Below are 21,455 nucleotides of genomic sequence, written 5' to 3' on the forward strand. Positions count from 1 at the left end.
TATCAAATGTAAATAAATAATTATGTATAGCTATACATATATGCACATACTCACACACACATTAATGCAAACACTGTATATCTATATTAATCTATATATGCATATGCACACGCACACGTACCCACTCACACAGAAATATATACACACACACACACACACACACACACACACACACACACACACACACAATTATATATCACATGCATGCACACACACACACACACAATTATATATCACATGCATGCACACACACACACACACACACACACACACACACACACACACACAGTCAAGAATAAGGAAGTAGTTAATATGCAAGAGGAAGCACGACCATGGGAAAACTTTTTTCATTTATTTTAAAGTAATTTTTTCTGTCACTCTGTGTGCTGCAGCCTGGGTGTGGGAAGAAGGTTAAGTATTTTAGGAGTGTGTGTGTGTGTGTGTGTGTGTGTGTGTGTGTGTGTGTGTGTGTGTGTGTGTGTGTGTGTGTGGACACATGGACAAACTACTGAAGGGATCATGGGGGAAATGCTTCATTTGGTCATTTGAGTGCTTCTGTATACATGGACACTAAATGAATTATATACCCCAACAACACTTTCATTAGTATGTCCATGTCTGCACAAGCACTTTTACTAACAATTCTCCCAATGACCCCTTCATTAGTTTGCTGATCTCTGCACAGGCACTTTGCTGACATGAATTTGAACATCCCCCAATCTCTTCAGTAGTTTCTCCATGTCTGTCCAGTGACATGAAATTGAACACCCCCCAGTCTCTTCAGTAGTAGTTTCTCTTCAGTAGTTTCTCCATGTCTGTCCAGTGACATGAAATTGAACACCCCCCAGTCTCTTCAGTAGTTTCTCCATGTCTGTCCAGTGACATGAAATTGAACACCCCCCAATCTCTTCAGTAGTTTCTCCATGTCTGTCCAGTGACATGAAATTGAACACCCCCCAATCTCTTCAGTAGTTTCTCCATGTCTGTCCAGTGACATGAAATTGAACATCCCCCAATCTCTTCAGTAGTTTCTCCATGTCTGTCCAGTGACATGAAATTGAACACCCCCCAGTCTCTTCAGTAGTTTCTCCATGTCTGTCCAGTGACATGAAATTGAACATTTCCCCCAGTCTCTTCAGTAGTTTCTCCATGTCTGTCCAGTGACATGAAATTGAACATTTCCCCCAGTCTCTTCAGTAGTTTCTCCATGTCTGTCCAGTGACATGAAATTGAACATCCCCCAATCTCTTCAGTAGTTTCTCCATGTCTGTCCAGTGACATGAAATTGAACATTTCCCCCAGTCTCTTCAGTAGTTTCTCCATGTCTGTCCAGTGACATGAAATTGAACATTTCCCCCCAGTCTCTTCAGTAGTTTCTCCATGTCTGTCCAGGCAATTCATTGACACCAAAAGGAGCATTTCTCCCAAGCAGTCACTTCTGTAGTTTGTCCATGTCTACACAAACATGACTGACACCAAATGAAACACTTCCCCTAAAGATGCCCACACAAGGACTTTACTGATGTCAAAATCAATAATTTCCCCAAATGAAACCTTCTGAAGTTTGTCCTTCATTGGTACCAAATAAAACTTTTCCCCAGCAATCATTGCAGTAGTTTATCCATGTCTGCAGAAGCATTTCACCGACACCAAATTAAATGTTTCCCCCAATGATCCCCACAGTAGTTTGTGCATGTCTACATAAGTATTTCACTGACACCAGTTGAAGAATTTCCCCCAACAATCCCTACACAGGTACTTCACTGACACCAGTTGAAGAATTTCCCCCAACAATCCCTACGCAAGCACTTCACCGACACCAATTGAAACATTCCCACAATGATCCTTTGAGTACTTTGTCCATGTCTGCATAAGCATTTCCCTGTCACCAAATGGAGCATTTCCCCCAGTGATCCCTTGCTGATATCAAAGGAAGCATTTCCCCTAACAACTTCTTCAATAGTTTCTCCACAGACACTTGACCCCATATGTAACATTTCCTGCAGCTATCCCTTCAGTTGATTTTCCATGTCTACCCAAACACTTCATTGACATCAAATTAAACTTTTCTCCCCAGTGACACCTTCAGTAATTGTCCATGTCTGACTTAGCACTTGGAAATAAAATGAAACATTTCCACCAATGATTTCTTTCAGTAGTTTGTCCATATATGCCCAGGCACATCACTGTCAGCAACTGAAAGGTTTCCCCAACAATCCCTTCACTAGTTTGCTCATGTCTGCACAATCACTTCACCAACAACAAATGAAGCATTTCCCTCACTGATTGCTTCAGTAGGTTCTTCGTGTATACCCAAGCACTTCCCTGACATCAAAATTAAACATTTTCCAATAGACCACTTCAGTAGTTTTTTCATGGCTGCACAAGTACTTCACTGATGTCAAATGAAGCACTCATCCAAATGATCCTTTTAGTCTTTTGTCTATGTCTGAACAAGCTTTTTTACTGACACCAAATGAATCATTTCCCTTAACTATCCCTTCAGTAGTTTATGCACGCGTAGGCAAGCACTTCACTGATCGGAATTGCAACATTTCCCAAATGATCCCATCACAAGTATGCCCATGTATGCAAAAGAAGATGTTCTTCGTGTTTCACTGTTGCAGTTATTACATTTGGGTTATCTGCTTGCAGTAGCCCTCAGTCGGCCTGATTAACAAAGTCTTGGGTTCTGCAATGGATGCTGTCCCTTCTTCCATGACGTCAGGTCGTCAGGGGTATAAAACATGCAGCCGACGTCATTACATCAGTCTTTCTTGCCGTGTGGTGCCCGAAGCAGAAGCAGTTCGCAAGTGCTGGTCGGCCGACTCCTGAAATTTTCATTTTCGAGTTTCAGAACTGAAGTCTTCAACTCAAGCTAAGTACCCCGTTGGGGAAACTTTTTCTTGCTCCTTACCGATGTCAGCAAAAGTTAATAATTGCATTACTTCTGGAAAGCAAATACCTCACAAAGATTTTCATTCGTACTGTATTCCTTGTCTGGGCTCTGACCACGACGTACCTTGCTGTTAGTTTTGTGCTTTATTTAACCAACGCACTATCCATCGTCTGTATATTTTCACCTCTAAATATTTCGGTTCTCGGTTTAATTATCCAGAAATGTTGTCAGTTAGCCATCCAACTACTGGGATTCCGAAAAAACGCAAAGATAAAGACAGAGACAGGCCGCCTAGGTCCAAAGCTGCTGACGATGCTTCTCCTAAGCCAGTCGCCAGTTCGCCGGTACTCAGTGAGGTGCTTTCGCAGCCCCTGATACCTGCTACTTCTGATTCGCAGGCCTTTACTGAGACCCATTCAGAGTCCGGTATGCCGCGAGATGCTTCAACTGTGGAACCTGCGAATGTCTCTACCTTGGATGGGTCTTGAGCCGCTGTGCAGGCACTGGCTTCTGAGGGTGTATTCAGGCCTACGGACTTGCATATTAAACCGACGCCTCCGTCTTCATTTAGGGCTAAATCTCGAACCATGCCTAAGAAACCGACGCCCAGGCCACATGCTCAGGCCTCTATGCCTAAAAAACAAATGATAAGAATGGATGAAGATCTTATAACTTTAATCAGGGGAAGCCAACCTCCCCCTTCTAAGAGACCTAGGACTGAAGTTGTTTATGAATCTTCTGAACAGGATTCTGATTTTTCTGATTTTTCTGATGATCTGGATTTGCCCTTATCTACTTATGAGGATTCTGATGCAGAAGACTCTATTCCCTCTGCTTCCCCTACAGAGGATTTTTCTTTTGGTGAAACTTTACAATACTCTAAGGGAGCATTTCCACTGGGAAAGCCAGGATTTTTCTGATTCAAAAAAGAGGCTTAGGGATTTCTTACTCCTGCCTCAGCATAGGCCTTTAGCTATTGCTCTTGTACTATACATTGTTGATGATGCTTTTTCGGAATCTAGCTTGGCCCCTGATGCTTTGCCTCCTGCTCCCTGAAAACCTGACATATATTACAGGGTTCCTGATTCACACAAGTTTCTTTTTAAAAATCCTATTGCGGATCCAGAGACTATTTTACAGGGACCCAAGAGCCTTAAGGCTTCTACTGCTAAAAATCCTACCTTTTCTTATAGAGACTCCAGGGCGCTGGATAGATGGGGCAAGAAAGTTTACACTTCTGCAACCTTGGCCATTAGGGCTTTAAACTGCCAGTTTCATATGTTAAAGTATCAACAACATGTTATTGGGTTGCTTAAACAGAAAATGATGTTGATTCCTGACTGTGCTGAAAATAAAGAATTACAGGATTTAATGCATTCTGCATTCTGCTGAACAGGTTGGTAAACATACTTTGCAATGTTAATTTGATTCATTAGAGGCCTCTTGCAGGGCTGCTGTTACTGGGTCTGTGCTCAGAAGGCATGCTTGGCTTAAGGAGCGATCTTTGCCTGATCATGTTAAAGCTAAACTGTTGGATGCTCCCTTAAATCAGGACCGCCTGTTTGGCAACAAAGCTGAGGAAGTTCTTAAAAAGATGGAAGATAAAGCTAAATCTATGCAAACTATTAAATATTTCTTGCAAGTTCAGCCTCTTAGATTTAGTAGACATTGGCCCTCTAAGAATTGGTCCTTTCCAGCCCCTTCCAGGTCTTCTCAAGCCAAACCCAGACACAGCAGAAACCTCAGATTTCAGTCCCAGGGGACACACAAGACTAAGCAGTGGGGGATTTCTGCACCCAAGTCTGGGAGTAGTAAGACTCCCCCTATGGAAAACTGGCTCAATGACTTGCTTTTAAAACTTCCAAGCACTTCCCAACTGAATGCTCCTTTAGGCGGAAAGACTGGTCTGCAGGACAAAAACTGGGAACTCATTACTCAGGACAAATGGGTTTTAAATGTAGTGTCCCAAGGATACAGATTTCACTTCCACACATTACCAACACCAAGCGGGTGGCCAGATCTACCCCCAAATCAGTGAGCAGAGGCCCAAAATCAAGTACTCTCTCTTAAGCATGGGGGCTATTCAGTTGGTACCAGCAGAGGAAAAGAGACAAGGTGTCTATTCGAGACTTTTCCTGATATCCAGAAAAGGCAATACATGGCATCCTATCCTGGGCCTTTCTACTCTCAACACCTTTCTGGTGATTCCAAAATTCAAAATGCTGACTCTTCACCAGCTGCTTCCTATGCTAGGTAAAGATGCATGGTTGGCAACACTAGACTTAAAAGAAGCATACCTGCACTTCCCTATCAAGGAGTCTTGCAGAAGATGCCTACGCTTCAAAGCAGGCTACATGCACTATCAGTTCTCTGCACTGCCCTTTGGCTTAGCTACTGTGCCAAGGGTATTCACAAAGTGCCTAGCTCCAGTCATTGCATTTTGCAGGCAAAGAAATATTCAAATATACCCATACCTGGACGATTGTCTAATTCAGGCAGAAAGCCAGGACATACTTTTGAATCATCTGGCCTTTGTTCAAAGGGTGCTGACTTGTCTGGGGTACACCATAAACAAAAAGAAATCACACCTGGTACACTGTCAACAAATTATATTCCTGGGAGCAAGCTTGAATACAGCTTCCTAGATGGCTTTCCTCACGCCAGGGAAATGGATTAATTTGACAACCTACTTCAAACAAGTGGCCACAAAAACCCAGTTATCTGCAAGGCAAATACTGCAAGCCTTGGAGTTCATGGCCTCCTGCATTCTTCTAATTCCATATGCAAGGCTGCATATGAGGAAACTACAATGGTATCTCAAAAGCCTATGGTGTCAACATTCACAGGATCTAGAAGCAATGATTCCTGTCATACCTTTCCTACACCTAGAGTTCCTTTGGTGGGCAGAGGCCTGCCACCAAAACAGGGGACTACCATTCACACTACCCCCTGCTGCCCAAACCTTAACAACAGATACATCAGACTATGCATGGGGGGGGGGGGGCTCACCTGGCAGGGAAGTGCATTCAGGGCAAATGGGAACCCAAGTCAAATGCACCTGCACATAAATCAAAAGTAAATGTTAGCTGTACAGAATGCTCTGACAGACTTCAAGGACCACATTCTTCCAGGACAACTAATGGTAAAGACGGACAACACCACTGTCATGTGGTACATAAACAAGCAGGGGGGTACACATTCTTACCCCCTCTGCAGACTAGGCATGGCATTGTGGAACACAGCCTTGAGCTACCAAGTGAATCTACAAGCTCAGTTCCTGCCAGGAAAACTAAATACACTGGCAGACGGACTAAGCAGAAACCTCATGGATCCACATGAGTGGAAACTGGAACCAAGGATTTTCAACATGTTGACAAGCAAATGGAGGAGCCCAGATATAGACCTGTTTGCCTCTCCCCAGAACTATCAATTGGACACATTTTGCACAAGTATTCCCCACAAGCTAGCTTGGAAAGTGGATGCTCTATCCTTCAGCTGGAAAAAGTTTATGCCTTTCCTCCTCTGCCTCTGCTCTCCAAGGTACTACTAAAGATCAAACAGGACTAACCAAGGACAATTTTAATTGCACCAGACTGGCCACGCCAACCCTCTTGTGCAGTGTGTCACGCTTGGCCCCATGGCACCTGCCTCTGACTCCTTCCCTGTTGTCTCAGCAGGAGAACCAGATTCTGCACCCTCAGCTGCAAACCCTGAACCTAGCAGCTTGGCTAATTACCTAATCTCTTTTACCATCCCTCAGTAAATCAGTGATGGATATCATTTTAGAAGCAAGGAGGCCTAGTACTAGAAAATCTTGTACTGCAAAATGGAAAAGATTTTGTGCCTGCAATCAATCTCAAGGGATGACTGCAGCAGTGCCCAATTTACCTCAGATTCTACAATACTTGACTGAGATGCTTCATAAGGGCTTGTCCTTTTCCTCCATTAAAATTCATGCCTCTGCCATTTCAGCTCATTATAGCACAGAGCCTCCCCTTTTCTCTCACCCACTGCTCAAGCAGTTCCTCAGAGGGGCCAAAAATTTAAGGCCACCCTGGAGAGCTCCAACCTGGGACCTTAACTTTGTCTTTGAGAAACTCACTCTTCCTCCTTTCTAGCCAGCTGCTACTGCAGATTTAAAATTCCTTTCCTGGAAAACAGCTTTCCTTTTAGCAATCACTTCTGCAAGAAGGGTATCTGAATTACAGGCCCTTATGGCAGTGGAGCCTTTCATCATCTTTCATGTGGACAGGGTGTCCCTCAGAACCAATCCCTCCTTCATGCCCAAGGTGGTAGCCAGTGTGGCTCTTAATCAGTCCATTCATTTGCCTACTTTCTTTCCTAATCCACAGAACAAAGGGGAACGGATACTGCACTCCTTAGATGTGCACAGACAACTTAGATTCTACTTGGACAGGACTAAACCTCAAAGGAAATCTGAACAACTGCTGGTGGCATTTGCTGCAGGGACAGAGGGGAAAGCTATTTCAAAGCAAATCATTTCAAAATGGATAGGCCACTGCATTCATTTCTGCTATAAGCACCATGGAAAACCTATTCCACAGGGCATCAGACCCCATTCAACCAGGGCTGCATCTATCTCTACAGCCTTTCTCAGGGGCGTCCCTACCAGGGACATCCTAGAAGCTGCTACCTGGAGTTCTGTGCATACTTTCATCATGCATTATCATTTGCCAATTTTCTCTAAATCCAGAGCTGACTTTGGCACTGCAGTTTTGCAGGGCCTTATAGCTGGTCCTAATTCTGTTTAAATTCCTCCTCCCTTGGGAATGTACCCAAATGTAATGACTGCAACAGCGAAACACGAAGAACATAGTACAGTTGTGTATACTTACCATAAATGTAGATGTTCGAGTATATTCACTGTTGCAGTCCTGGTTACCCTCCCTCCAGCCCCCTTTCTTCTTTTGGCTATACCTCTACTCTCCCTTACTATGCTCAAAAAGCTTTTTGGTGTATTTGCTTTTTTGTTGGAGGTATATCCTTGTAATTATAGATTTAATTGCTTCCCATTAGGGGGGTACCTGACATCTGGGGCAAGAAAAATTGATGTAATGACATCGGCTGCATGTTTTATACCCCTGACGACCTGAAGTCATGGAAGAAGGGACAGCATCCGACACAGGACCCAAGACTTTGTTAATCAGACCGACTGAGGGCTACTGCAAGCAGATAACCCAAATGTAATGACTGCAACAGTGAATACACTCGAACATCTACATTTATGATAAGTGTACACAACTGTACTTTTTCTGACATCAAATGATCTCTTTAGTATTTTGTATGCATCTGCACAAGAACTTTTCCTGACATGAAATAATACATATTCCCCAGCAATCCTTTTAGGAATTTGCTCATGTCTGCACAAGCACTTCAACGACACCAAATAAAACATTTCCTGAGTGATCCCTGCACAAAAGCACTTCACTGATGCCAAATGAAACGTTTCCCCTAAAGATACCTTCAGTGGTTTTCAGCATATGTCCAAGCAATTCACTGTCATCAAATGGAACACTTCACTGAATGACCTTGGGTCAAGCACTTTTACTGAGATCAAGTGAACCATTTCCCCAAAGACACATTCAGTAGTTTGTCCATTTAGGCCCAAGCACTGCACTAACATCAAATGAAATGTTTCCCTCAGTGATCCACTTAATAGTTTGTCCATGCCTGCACAAACACTTCACTGACACCAAATTAAACATTTCCCCCAATTTATCCCCTCAGTAGTTTAGCTGTACCTGCAATAAGAACTTCACTGACACTAAATGGAACATTTCCCTCAATGATCCCTTCAGTAATTTCTTCATGTGTCCATGCACTTAACTGACACCAAAAGAACATTCCCTCAAACAGTCCCTTCAGAAAGTATTTTGTGTCTGCACAAGCATATCACTAGCACCAAATTAAACATTTTCCACCAATGATGACTGCACAAAGCCTTCAGAATGAATCATTTCCTCAAATGAACCTTCTGTAGTTTGTCCATTATTGCTGAAGTCATTCACTGGCACCAAATAAAACATTTTCCACCAATGATGACTGCACAAAGACTTCAGAATGAATCATTTCCTCAAATGAACCTTCTGTAGTTTGTCCATTATTGCTGAAGTCATTCACTGGCACCAAATAAAACATTTCCCCCAGTGATCATTTTAGTGGTATTTCCTTGTCTGTACAGGTGCTTTTACTGACACCAAAAGAGATACTTTCCAGTAATGACCCCTTCAGCAGTTCGTCCATGTCTGCACAAATACTTCAGTAACACCAAATTAAACATTTCCCGTAGTGATCCTTTCAGTACTTCTTCCATGTATGCCCAAGCATGTCTCGACACCAAATGGAACATTCCCACCCAGTGATCCCCACTGACATCAAGTGAAACATTTTCCCCAATGATCCCTTTAGTAGTTTGTCCATGTCTGCATAATCAGTTCACTGTCACCAAATGGAGCATTTCCCCCAATGATCCCTGGACAAAGCACTTTTGCTGATATCAAATGAAGCATTTCCCCTAACAACTTCTCCAGTAGTTTCTCCATGTATGCACAGACACTTAATTGACACCATATGTAACATTTCTCGCAGATATCCCTTCAGTAGTTTTCCATGTCTACACAGACACTTCAGCAACAACAACTGAAACATTTCCCCCAATGACCACTTAGTAGTATTTTCCATGTATACCCAAGCACTTCCCCGACATCAAAATGAAACATTTCCCCTAGGACCAATTCAGTTATTTGCCCATGTCTGCACAAGCACTTTGATGACACTGATATGTGTTGTTAATTTGAGCCCATGTCCACCTTATTGTAGGCTTTATCCGGCTGTCTTGAGCTAAGAGGTTGAAAGGTATGCCAACCTCTTAACTGCTGCTGCTCGATTGCTTTCACTCTTCACTTTCATATGTACATGCAGATACACAGACCACACTTGCTGTCATTCATGCAAGCATACACACACACATACATATACACATACACAGAAATAAACACAAATACATATGCGCACACTTTTTTTTTTAATTTTACACTCGCTAAACAGCAAAACCACTGCTTAGCGAGTGTAAAATAATGTCTTGATTGATCTCAAATGCACTCTCATGCACACACACACAGACAGTTCTGTTTTTTATTTTTTATTTTACACTTGCTAAACACCAGAAGCACTGCTTAGCGAGTGTAAAATAATGACATCCATTAGCTTTCATTCAGTCTGAGCTCCATTACATATATACATGCAGTCACATACACACACTTGCAAACACTAGCGTGCATGCACTCACGGACATTGCATACAACTAGACACACACACACACACACACACACACACACACACACACACACACACACACACACACACACACACACTTTTTCTGATGTCCCTTTTCCCTGTCACAACTTTCTTTATTTTAAATCTGAGCATAGTTGGCATAGTTCCCCAATCCAGTGGAAGTCGGATGAACACAAATCCACAGATTAGTTTATCCTGGGAGCTGAAACAACACTGGAACTGTGGATTTACATGATATTTAAAAGTATAATGACACTGTGAAGTGGGTGTGACTTCTGTCAGCTTAACTTGGACCCGAATTTTAAACACTGGAATTGTCCATTTAAAGCTGGAAAACTACATTTCCTCTGTACTAGGTTTCATTGTCTGTCTATGTATATTTATACAGACATACACGTATGTAGACAAATTCACATATTTAATATTTATAGACTTTTGTTTATATATATATATATATATATATATATATATATATATATATATACATACACACACACACACACACACACATATAAAATATATATAGATTTATGTAGACACACACACTTAGGATCATAGGACATTACAAAGTTATCAACCTGGACGTTATTTTAAGATTAGCCATTTAATCCCAATGTAATACCATGAAAATGCTTGTCAGTACCCTCCCCATTTCCAGGAGAGTTGTGGGCATTATCCCCGGTAAGAATTTACCGTGCCCCATCCACTCATCCAGATTCCTCTTGAACAGTGTCATAGAGGTGCTGTGTTTTATATGAATTGGTAGCCTGTTCCAAAGACATGGCATTCGCTGGGAGATAAATCTGTCCCTCCAGCATGTCCTGTTTAAGATACAGGCCGTATTTAGGTCCCTGGAATGAGTAGCCCTAGTCCTGTTTGATTTACTGATATGCAGCAAATTCATTAGGGGTTGGGTCTTGGATTGCTGTATAGGCCAGGCATAAGTCTCCCCTAAGAAGTCTATATGACATGGAGTATAGTGACAGGGACATTAGTCAGTCTGTGTAAGGCGTGTGCTGGAGCCCCTTGATTATCTTTGTTAGAAACCTTTGAGGTCTATCCAGTTGCTGCGGGTACTTTGCACGGTACATACCGAATGGGGCTTTATACTCAATTATGGGCCAGATTAGTGCCGGGTATTGGGGGGTTAGAACCTGTTTTGCTGTCGCGGTAATACCTTTACTAATCAAGTGTGTTATGTAGAAAGCCTTCCTTTCTACAGTAGACACATGGTGGTTGAAGTTAAGGTTGCAGTCAGCTTGTGATCCCAGGTCCTTTACCACTTTGTGGGTACTTGGGGCATTGTTGTTGATTTGATAGTGTGAGGGGATATTGTTTCTGCCGAAGGGAATGATGATGCATTTCTTTGCATTCAGTTTGAGACTGTGACTAATGCACCAGCCATTAGTCTGGATGAAACCCTCCTGGAGTATACTGACATCATTTGGGGATTCATTGATTGCACTTAGTTTGCAATCATCTCCAAACTTGGTCAGCCACAACCCCTTAGTTTTGAACTGAAGTTCTGGGAAGTATTTACCAAACAGTAGGGGGCCCAACACTGACCCCTGTGGCACCATGCTGTTAACAGGTCTGCTGGTTGATGTGGAGCCACTCACTTTGATAGTGTGAGTCCAGTTTGTGAGACAGTTGGCAACCTATCTTACAACGAAGGGGTTTACATTCAGTTTGCTAAGTTTATCGATAATGCCTGATTGTGGGATTGTGTCGAAAGCCTTTGCCAAGTCAAGGTATGCTGTGTGTACAGATTTGCCCTCATTAGTGGCCCTTTTCACATTTTCAAAAAAGTTCACCAGATTTATATGTGTTGTGTATATCTGTGCATATTGATATATATATATATATATATATATATATATATATATATATATATATATATATATATATATCCCTATCAGACCATGTGGCCGAGACCACATGTCTGATGTTTTGAAACTCTGAACAGTTTGTATTGGGATCACCATACAGCACGGAACTTGGAATTTGCCGTTTTCCTCACTGTAGTGCGATCTCGGAGTTGGTATATTTAAGTAGCAGGGGGTGCTCCCCCCCCCCCCGAGAAAAGAAAGTAAAAGTGTTTTGTTTCTTTTTTTTTTATTTTGATTTCAAACTTTCAAAACTCCGAACATATGTTCTCGGCCATATGGTCTTCAGAGTTTTGGAAGTTCGCTCAACTGCAGTAGATCCACACAGTGGATATAAAAAGTGTACACACCCCTGTTAAAATGCCAGGTTTTTGTGATATAAAAATGAGACCGCAATAAATCATTTCAAAACTTTTCCCACCTTTAATGTGACCTATAACCTGTACGACTCAATTGAAAAACAAATCTGTTAGGGGAAAAAATATAAAAAAATAAAAAACGTACAATAAGCTGGTTGCTTAAGTGTGCACACCCTTAAACTAATACTTTGTTGAAGCACCTTTTGATTTAATTACAACATTCAGTCTTCTTGGGTAGGAGTCTTATCAGGATGGCACATCTTGACTTGGTAATATTTGTCCACTCTTTCCTGCAGAAGTGCTCCAAATCTGTCAGATTGCGAGGGCATCTCTTGTGCACAGCCCTCTTCAGGTCAACCCACAGATTTTCTATTGGATTTAGGTCTGGGCCATGAAGTGTTAGTAGTGCTGAATCCTGAGTTAGTTTCCTTTATAAGGCTTAATGTATGTATGTGGTGTGTTGTTTTGAGGGTTACAGCAAACAGCAGAGCTGTGACATAATAGAAGTAAAAAAACAGCTAATGTTTTTAGACCACCAGAAAAAACGTTGCAGTGTGCAGAATACAACTTGTCACTAATCTGACATGTAACAATTCAGTTTTTGTTCTTTATACAAGCAGCCCTTAGCTTGACTAGTTTTTCCCATAGTAATTGGTTATGTGATAATACAATCTGTAGCTGTAGTCTCTCCTTTTGTGACAAACAGTTGCTTATTAAAACTAAGTGAGATCATGTACAGAATCTGTCACTGGGTGCATTGCCCTTTGCCGCTGTCATTATTGTCTCAATAATCCTTGGTCTCCCTCCCCCTTCAGGAACATAAGCGACAATTGTCTGTTCTGATCCTACCTAGACCAGCTGTTTAAACCACAGAAAGAACTAAGTAGCTGGTACCAAGGGAAAATGTTGACTGCTTAGTGTCCAATATGTAATTAACACATGATGTCTTCAAATTAAGAGCATTAATGGAGCTAAATTGTGGATCCATATGGCAGTGCTGAGGGGGATCTGTGCCAGCGTTTGTTTATAAATAAGACTATCCATTTTGCTTTATTTGGGATTGATTAGCGGAAGAGAGATCTCCATCTTTTGAAACGAATACGTTTTAGAATTGTTCATTTATACTTCACAGCATTGTATCTATCAGTATTTTATTACAGACATAAAACAAGCTGCCAGGTTTTGTGCAAACTGGTACCAGCAGGCTGGTAAGGAAATGTGCTCACTGTTCTATTTCTGATGTAACTGGGTTGAAGCGTCACCAGCTAATTCTGTACTACTTTTGCCTGGCTGTGTTGTCTGCATGTTTGTGATAACTTATTGACAGGAACGTTTTTTGTAAATTAACTGTTTTTTCTGCATGTTTTTTAACTATGTATCATATGTGCAAATATATTCTGGAAAGTAGGCTGTCAGCAAAACAATCAATGTAGAAAAAAATAAACATGCATATTACCAATGACTTTTACAGAAGCCAGCAGATCAAGTGATCTCGGGGTATAAAAGAAGCCCCATATGTTGTGAAAAGTTCATTATTGGGATACACTTGAAAAAACTGTGTTTTTTTTGATTGCTGTGGGCATGAATCATGCTATGTAATATCAGTGTACTGTAGTTCAGGTGTATTTTGGGAGGTTGTGTTCCAGTGCTTGCTGAAACAAACCACATAGATCTTGCTTTACTCTGCCATGGACAAATTAATTGGTATAAAATGAGCCCAAGCATGTGTTTTCTGTCATTGCACCAGCCCTATGTCAGTATACAGATCTGATTCTCAAGTGTCTTCCTATAACTTTTAATTGATTAAAATATTAAAAGTCATAGTGCAAACATTAGCATGTGCACATTTAATAAAAGTGTTTGGTGTTTTTCGTAGCTTTTTTCTTCATGTATATTAGTAAAACTAAAATGTTTGTTCAGTATCTGCTTCAAAAAGTTTGCTTTGTTATAAGTAACAGTTTCCTTTAAGTAAAGCTTTTGGTAGATCTGTGAAAAGGTATTTTCTAATATAAACATTCATTTTCATCCACTGTTTGTATATTGTAATGTGCTAAGACAACTATGAATTTTGTAATTCTTAGGAAAGGATGGAAGTATTTCAGCAGTTTTCCCAGTCCCGGGAAGGCATCCTTCTCTGCACAGTGAGTAACAATTATACATAATCCAGACATCATCTGGTCTCTGAGAGAAACTGTACACATATTACACAGTAGACATCTTAGTTTGGTATTTAAACTTTATTTTCACTGTTGTGAAATAGCAGTTTTGAAACACTGAAAACATAACAACAATAATCACCATGTTGTCATTACCAAGAACAGTATGCAAGTCAGTAGAAATCCTTTTTGGCAAGGACTATCAAATTTGTAACACGTAGCTTTGTCTCATAAGTTGTTATTGAAATTATCAGGTTTAGGTGTGTATTTAATTCATTAGGTCATAACGTTTCCAGATTTGTATGAAGCACACTGATTAATATGATATGTACATAAAGGAATGCATTAGGAAAAAATATATAATTGCCTTGTTGGTCCATAGTCATCGCAGCATGTCAGTACATCATAATACCTAAGGTGTGCCTCAGAAAGTTCATGAAATAATGATGCATCTCTCTCCCATGCATCTGACAGACTTGGTGACATGATGCAGCTTAAATGAATGTATACTCTTTTGCCTGGCAGTGCTTACAGCTTGTGCCACTCGATCGGGGAGTAAAACAGCAAGCATGGAGGATGACATTAGTTGAGACAGTGTAGTCTAACAATGATTCAGCAGTGCAGGTTCAAAGCCACAGTGCTGCTGGGAAATAAGGGAGTATTGCTTTTCAACTCCTTCACATCAGCTTTCTCACACTCTTCATTTTTAGGTCGTTTTGAGGTGCACTGTAGCCACAAGTGTTTAATTTAGTTTCATTTCAGGTGCTGGGATAATTATCTGAATGTTTTAACTGCACTTACTCTTTGGTGTCATTGCTATTGTAGAGGAAGAACAGGCCTTGTTCATACATTATTCTTTAATTGTACACCAGTCAGTGTTAAAATCTGATTTATCTGCACTGCTAAGGTATGATAGTTTTCACTGGTATCACAACTGAATATAAAATGCTTTTGTCATCTTTTTTTTCCCACAATGGGTCCAGTATGCAGTCAGATCAGTTCACTAAATTTGAACTATATAGCTATTTAATGACTTTCCAGAATCTAAAAAAAACTTTTCTAATAGAAGCTGTCCCAATCATTGCTTGTAAAAATATGAAACGAAATATATATTAAATATTTTTTTTGCTTTTTTTCTATAATCAATAGTCACGTAAATTTTAAGGAACCAGATGTATGTTTCAAACAGAAGAAGAGATTTATCACTTGTGGTTTTCACAGCAAAAAGAGGTCTTTCTAAAACCATGGATTTTGCACATTGCAGGAATGGCGCCGATATAATTAGTTTCATGCTATGGTAAGATGCCCCCCCCCCCACGTACATCCGTATACCTTCATTTATTTACAAACCCCCATTCATAAAAACATTCGGCTGGCATTCATCCTCATCAGTTCATGCAGTGTTGGTGTACACAAATATGGTATCGTCCATATTCAGCCAATCAGACACCAGGATTCAAATACACAAATTGGCTAATATGTGAAGCTTGTGTACTAGACAAGCTTGTCTGATTCATAGAACTCTCATGTTGCCTAGAAACAGAGATGTGCACAGCTGGGCAGCAAGGGTTTAGGTGTCTGATTTAAATGTGGGTGTTGGATTGAAGGGCATGTGCTAATGTGGCACATAAGCCTGGTGTACTGCTCATTTGACATACACATATAGTAGTACAACTCTATACTACACAAGTTAACCTAAAGAGTAGTGTAGAAGATATGTAATTGTACACTGCTGAATCGTGGCACCCTGCTCTACCATTCAGTGAAGGGAGTTGTCACAGGGGTAGTGGAACTGCTTTAGTCTGGGTAGATCACCGATCACTTAAATAGTATTGAATGTGTGTATGGGAGTTTGTGGCTGTTTGTCCGTGTTTGTGTGTACACACTGATTCAAGTATAGTGTGTAACTAGGTTTGTGAGTGTCTGTATGTGACTGCTTTTTGAGAGTGTGTGTGTGTGTGTGTTTGTGTGTCTGTGATGTCTGGTTTCCTTTTTCACTTTTACCACATACTGTACTCTAAATTTGAGCAGTATGTTAAGATTTCTTTCTGCACATTATAAAGCCATTGACAGTTCAATGTCTTTTTCACTTTACATGTTGTCATTCATTTGGGTTCCTTCCTTCCAATACATAGTTTGTTTATAGGCTACAGACTTCCCCAGCAGAACTTCACAGGGCAACTAGAGCAGTGCAGAAATTCATATGGGTTATTGCTCTTCAGCAGTGCCCTTGAACTGTTTCAGAAATTCCCCATCACTAGACCAGCTTCATTAGTGCTTCTGAACTGTTTAACAAGGACCATATCAATACCTTTAGCAGTGTTTTACACATTGCTTAATCTTTACATTTACAATTTTGTTAAAATGTGCTGTGTAGTCAGCATTTCCCAGTGCACACAATTCAGAAATGCCCGATTCGTAACTGAGAAAAAAAAAAATTTTTTCTCAGTTCAACCCAATATACAAAGTGCATATTTGTATGACTTGTCAGAAAAGTCAGTACAGTAACTCTTACACTGCCAGTAGATGTTAGGTTGGCACAAAGGCTTTCCAACATTGCGTATAACCGTTACTGTCTCATTTTTTAATCACACTCCTTTTCCATGCTTCAGCAGTTTTCACAGCTTTTCACCATTTCATAAGCAATTTGACACCACAGTGTTCTACTGTTCATTGATTTCAATTCTACTTTTTAAATGCAGTACGTACTACTTGCAGTTTGGAAATTCTTCACTGTTTTGCCATGTTTGCTACTTGACTTGGTAATTTCTCTTCATACTGAAAGAATATTTCTTCCAACAGGTTAGTACTTTCACTCTGCATATGTTGGTAAACAAAATTCTAGTTACTGCATATCACTTTAGCAAAACACTTAATGGTAATTGTCACCCTGCCGCTGCCTGACATGTTGTACACTTTTATAAACTTGGTTTAACAGTTGTACTTGCATGCACTTCTCTGACTGTCTTTTGCTTCTGACTCTTTCTCTCTCTCTCTGTGTGTGTCTGGGTGTTGCAAAAGTGAAGCCACTCTCCCTGCTTAGCATTTAGTTAAGAATTCATTTAACAATGCAATCTGAGTTCACCTTTGCTAGACTCAAAATTTTCTAGGAGGAGGAAAAAATAGCAATTCCTGATGAAGCACAAAGTCTCTTATTTTCAGGTGAGAAGTCAACTGATAGTAGCTGTGCACTTGCAGACAATGTAAGGATCAAAATATAGTTTAATTTGATGCAAGTAGATCCAACGTTTCCCACTGAATAGCCAGCAATGTGTTATTTATAACCATTGGAGAGTTTGCTTTATATTTCAAGTGGAAATTTTAAAGTGAACTACTCCTCTGAAAATAAAATGTAAGAATTTATGTTTCATTAACCCATGTAAACTCAAAATATCTCTTAAAAGAAAAGAATGTCTTCCAATTCAAAGACCTTTTCTGTCAAATAAGCTCTGAGACAAAGTCTTCCATTTTACTCCTTACAAGTCCCAGCCTGTTTGTCCCTCCAGTACTTCCTCTGTTTACCAGAGAGGCAAATGTCTCCAATACTCAGAATCATGCTCTGTAGGCTCCTGTTTACATGTCTTCTGACAGCACTTTCTCTTTCTGAGAAAGACACCTGCATCTCTATCTCTCTTTCTGTACCTCTCTGACTCATCCTAAGCATAATAACTATATATATATATATATATATATATATATATATATATATATATATACACACACATATACATATACATACACACGCACATACATACATACATACACCATCTTCAGGGCCCCTCAATCACCATCTGATGGCTCATTAAGTAGTCAGACAGTGGTCCATCTTTCCAGGGTAGATAGAGTAAGTACTGACAAGGCAAACAGGCTTGTAAGGAGTAAAATGGAGTAAGAAAGACTTTGTCTTAGAGTTTATTGACAGAAAAGGTCTTTGAACTGGAAGACATTTCTTTCTTTAGGATCTTAACCTAGCCTGTGACATGAAAAGGTCATGCTGGAGAGACAGATACATCTCTCAAAGACTGCCACTTCCCTGGAACAAGCTTCCAATTCACTTGAAACAGAGCCCCCTCCCTGACCTTTTTCAAATGCAATCTAGATCTATGAGTGGGTGACTGCCGATTCACTCCTGGGTGGTGCCAATATATCTGGACAGAAGAAGTCGGTGCTAACTATCATAGACCCTTACCTCTGCAAACTTCACTCACCTAACCATGGACAATTGCGGCAACTCGGGATGAATATGGCTAGACTTGTAAGGGCTCTAGGGCCATTAACCTAGTAACCTTTTATGAATCTATGATCCTATGCTGTAAAAATCAATGCTTAAAGCAAGAGAGTGTAGTGAAAAAAACAAAGGAATCAAAAACAACCTCTCTCATCCATTCAGCACACTGTTATCACCTTTGGGTCCTGACTTTGGGGGGATCCCCTTCTATAATTTTGTACTGTCTGCCACTTAAAGATCAATGGCATAGTTTTCTGTGATGACTGTATGAACCACAGATCATCTTCACAAGCAGAGTTCACTCACTTTAGCCAGATCCTCCATTTTTTTGTAAAGCGTGAAGCTTGTGACATATTTTAAAGAGCACTTCATGTTATTGTTTAAGCAGCTGTGCAAGTGGCATGAATGCTCTGTGTTTCTGAGATAGCTGCACTGATTAATCATTGTCAAATCGCATAAATCTACCACAATGTTATAGACACTCTACTACTTGTGCCATTTACAGTACAAAACTCCCAGAGATTGTATAATAACTTTATAACTGTTGGCTGTAGGAAGGTTACTGGGGTAGGTGTGCAGGATTGGTAGAATGTTACTGGGGTAAGTAGGTAGACTTGAGAGGAAGAGTATGGGTAATTCACAGCAGAGCAGTGCGTGACACCACTTTTGCATAAAACTGGTCACGTGTCTGCTGCACTTTCCCTCCTGGAAGACAGACATTCACACGCTCTTCCGGTGGCAGTGATTCTGTAAGCCCTCCTTACTCTGTAACTGAACTATTTGTTAACGAAGGAATTCATCTTATTTCATAGTCTGCCACTCTCCTTTGTGATGTCGCACATCCTGGAGTATGGAGGATCCTGACTGAGTTATGGAGTCGCTAAGTGCAGGTCCCCTAGCTTAGTCAGCAAGTTCACTTAAGGGATCATTGCACTTCTGCTCTTTGAAGTTCTTAAAAAACAGTAGCTTTATTTTGTCTCCACAACTTTGTCAGGGTGCTGAAATCCTTTGCTGAAGATTCTGCCACCACAGTAACACTTTTTTATAGTTGTAGTGACCTGCTAAAAGAACTTATAATGAGGAGCTGAAGTAAAAGGTGTTCGATTTCTATATGAAGCAGTTTCAAATGCGTGTTTGTTGTCTCAAGGATGATCTTGGACGTGAAAGGCTTGTGTAGTATCATCCTTTCCAACATAAAACAGTTGATCCATGAACAAACAGCAATGTATGATGAGCTGGATGGTGAAGAAACTAAAGCTTTGTTTAAAAAATGAACAGCCATGGGGAAAAAAGGAACACTAACTACTGTTAGGCATATACACTGAAGTCCAAACATCTTTAGCATTGACATTTTTAGAGACGACTTATCTTTGGATTATGAATGGCCATAGAAAATCGTGTGCCAGGCAGAATCCTTGTTGTATCTGATGTAATAATTTCATTAATGCCAGTCTATAGTAGAAGTTTTTATTGCAGTCATTACAGTTCAGCAATTCCCACAGGTCTGTTGGCCTGTTGTACAAGTATTGTACTCAGTACAAGTTTAACGATAACTCCAGTCTCTAGTTGCCTGCTGTGTGAATTTGAACAAGTCACTTTACCAGACAGTGCTGCTGGCTTCCCCTTGAAACAGGCTTATGCTTCTGGAGTTTACCCAGTTGACAAATAAATGAAATAAAAAAATAAATAGTCTTCTTGTAGCCATTAGAATTTGCACTGGATTCCACATAGTTGATAAGCCATTAACTGGATGTTGCTGTACTCTTTGCTGCTGGTTTTGGAGCTATCAGTCTGTAAGCAAAATATCACTACTCATTTTACCAGGTCTAATTTCTTGACATAATATAGTAGTTGATGTACAGTTAAATGTTTGAGTAAATGAGCAAGGGGATGTGGTCTCCTTCTGCCTTCTGGTTCTCATCATTTCTGGTATGGTTGTTAAAATGTCACTGCATAGCAGTCATTGCAGACGGTCTTTGGTGATGGGTCGAACCACTTTGGGTATGTTATACCTTATCAAGCCAGCCTTGACCATTCCATCTTCAGTTAACAGTTGCTGGTTTTGGTACTTTCAATCGTGTTGTGAACTTTAGCTCATCACATTGTACCACTGTGATCACTGTGCCTTAAAAGAAGAATGGAAGGTAATGGGTAACAATAACATTGTACCATTGTGATCACTGTACCTTAAAAGAAGAATGGAAGGTAATGGGTAACAATAACATTGTACCACTGTGAGCACTGTGCCTTAAAAGAAGAATGGAAGGTAATGGGTAACAATAACATTGTACCATTGTGATCACTGTACCTTAAAAGAAGAATGGAAGGTAATGGGTAACAATAACATTGTACCATTGTGATCACTGTGCTTTAAAAGAAGAATGGAAGGTAATGGGTAACAATAACATTGTACCACTGTGAGCACTGTACCTTAAAAGAAGAATGGAAGGTAATGGGTAACAATAACATTGTACCATTGTGATCACTGTGCCTTAAAAGAAGAATGGAAGGTAATGGGTAACAATAACATTGTACCATTGTGATCACTGTGCCTTAAAAGAAGAATGGAAGGTAATGGGTAACAATAACATTGTACCACTGTGATCACTG

The 21,455-nt window shown here is 40.4% G+C and overlaps 1 protein-coding gene across 1 annotated transcript in view; it reads left to right on the plus strand.

The window, feature by feature from the left end:
* DDX31 (DEAD-box helicase 31) overlaps positions 1-21,455 on the plus strand; it is a 2,738,529-nt gene that overhangs the window by 1,269,787 nt on the left and 1,447,287 nt on the right. Inside the window, exon 14 of the mRNA XM_044057921.1 lies at positions 14,543-14,602. Coding sequence (XP_043913856.1) covers positions 14,543-14,602 — 60 coding nt within the window. The remainder of the gene's footprint in view (positions 1-14,542; positions 14,603-21,455) is intronic.

Source organism: Protopterus annectens, chromosome 16.part0 (genome assembly GCF_019279795.1).
Source record: "Protopterus annectens isolate FY-2018-M chromosome 16.part0, PAN1.0, whole genome shotgun sequence".
Classification (NCBI taxonomy): domain Eukaryota; kingdom Metazoa; phylum Chordata; order Ceratodontiformes; family Protopteridae; genus Protopterus; species Protopterus annectens.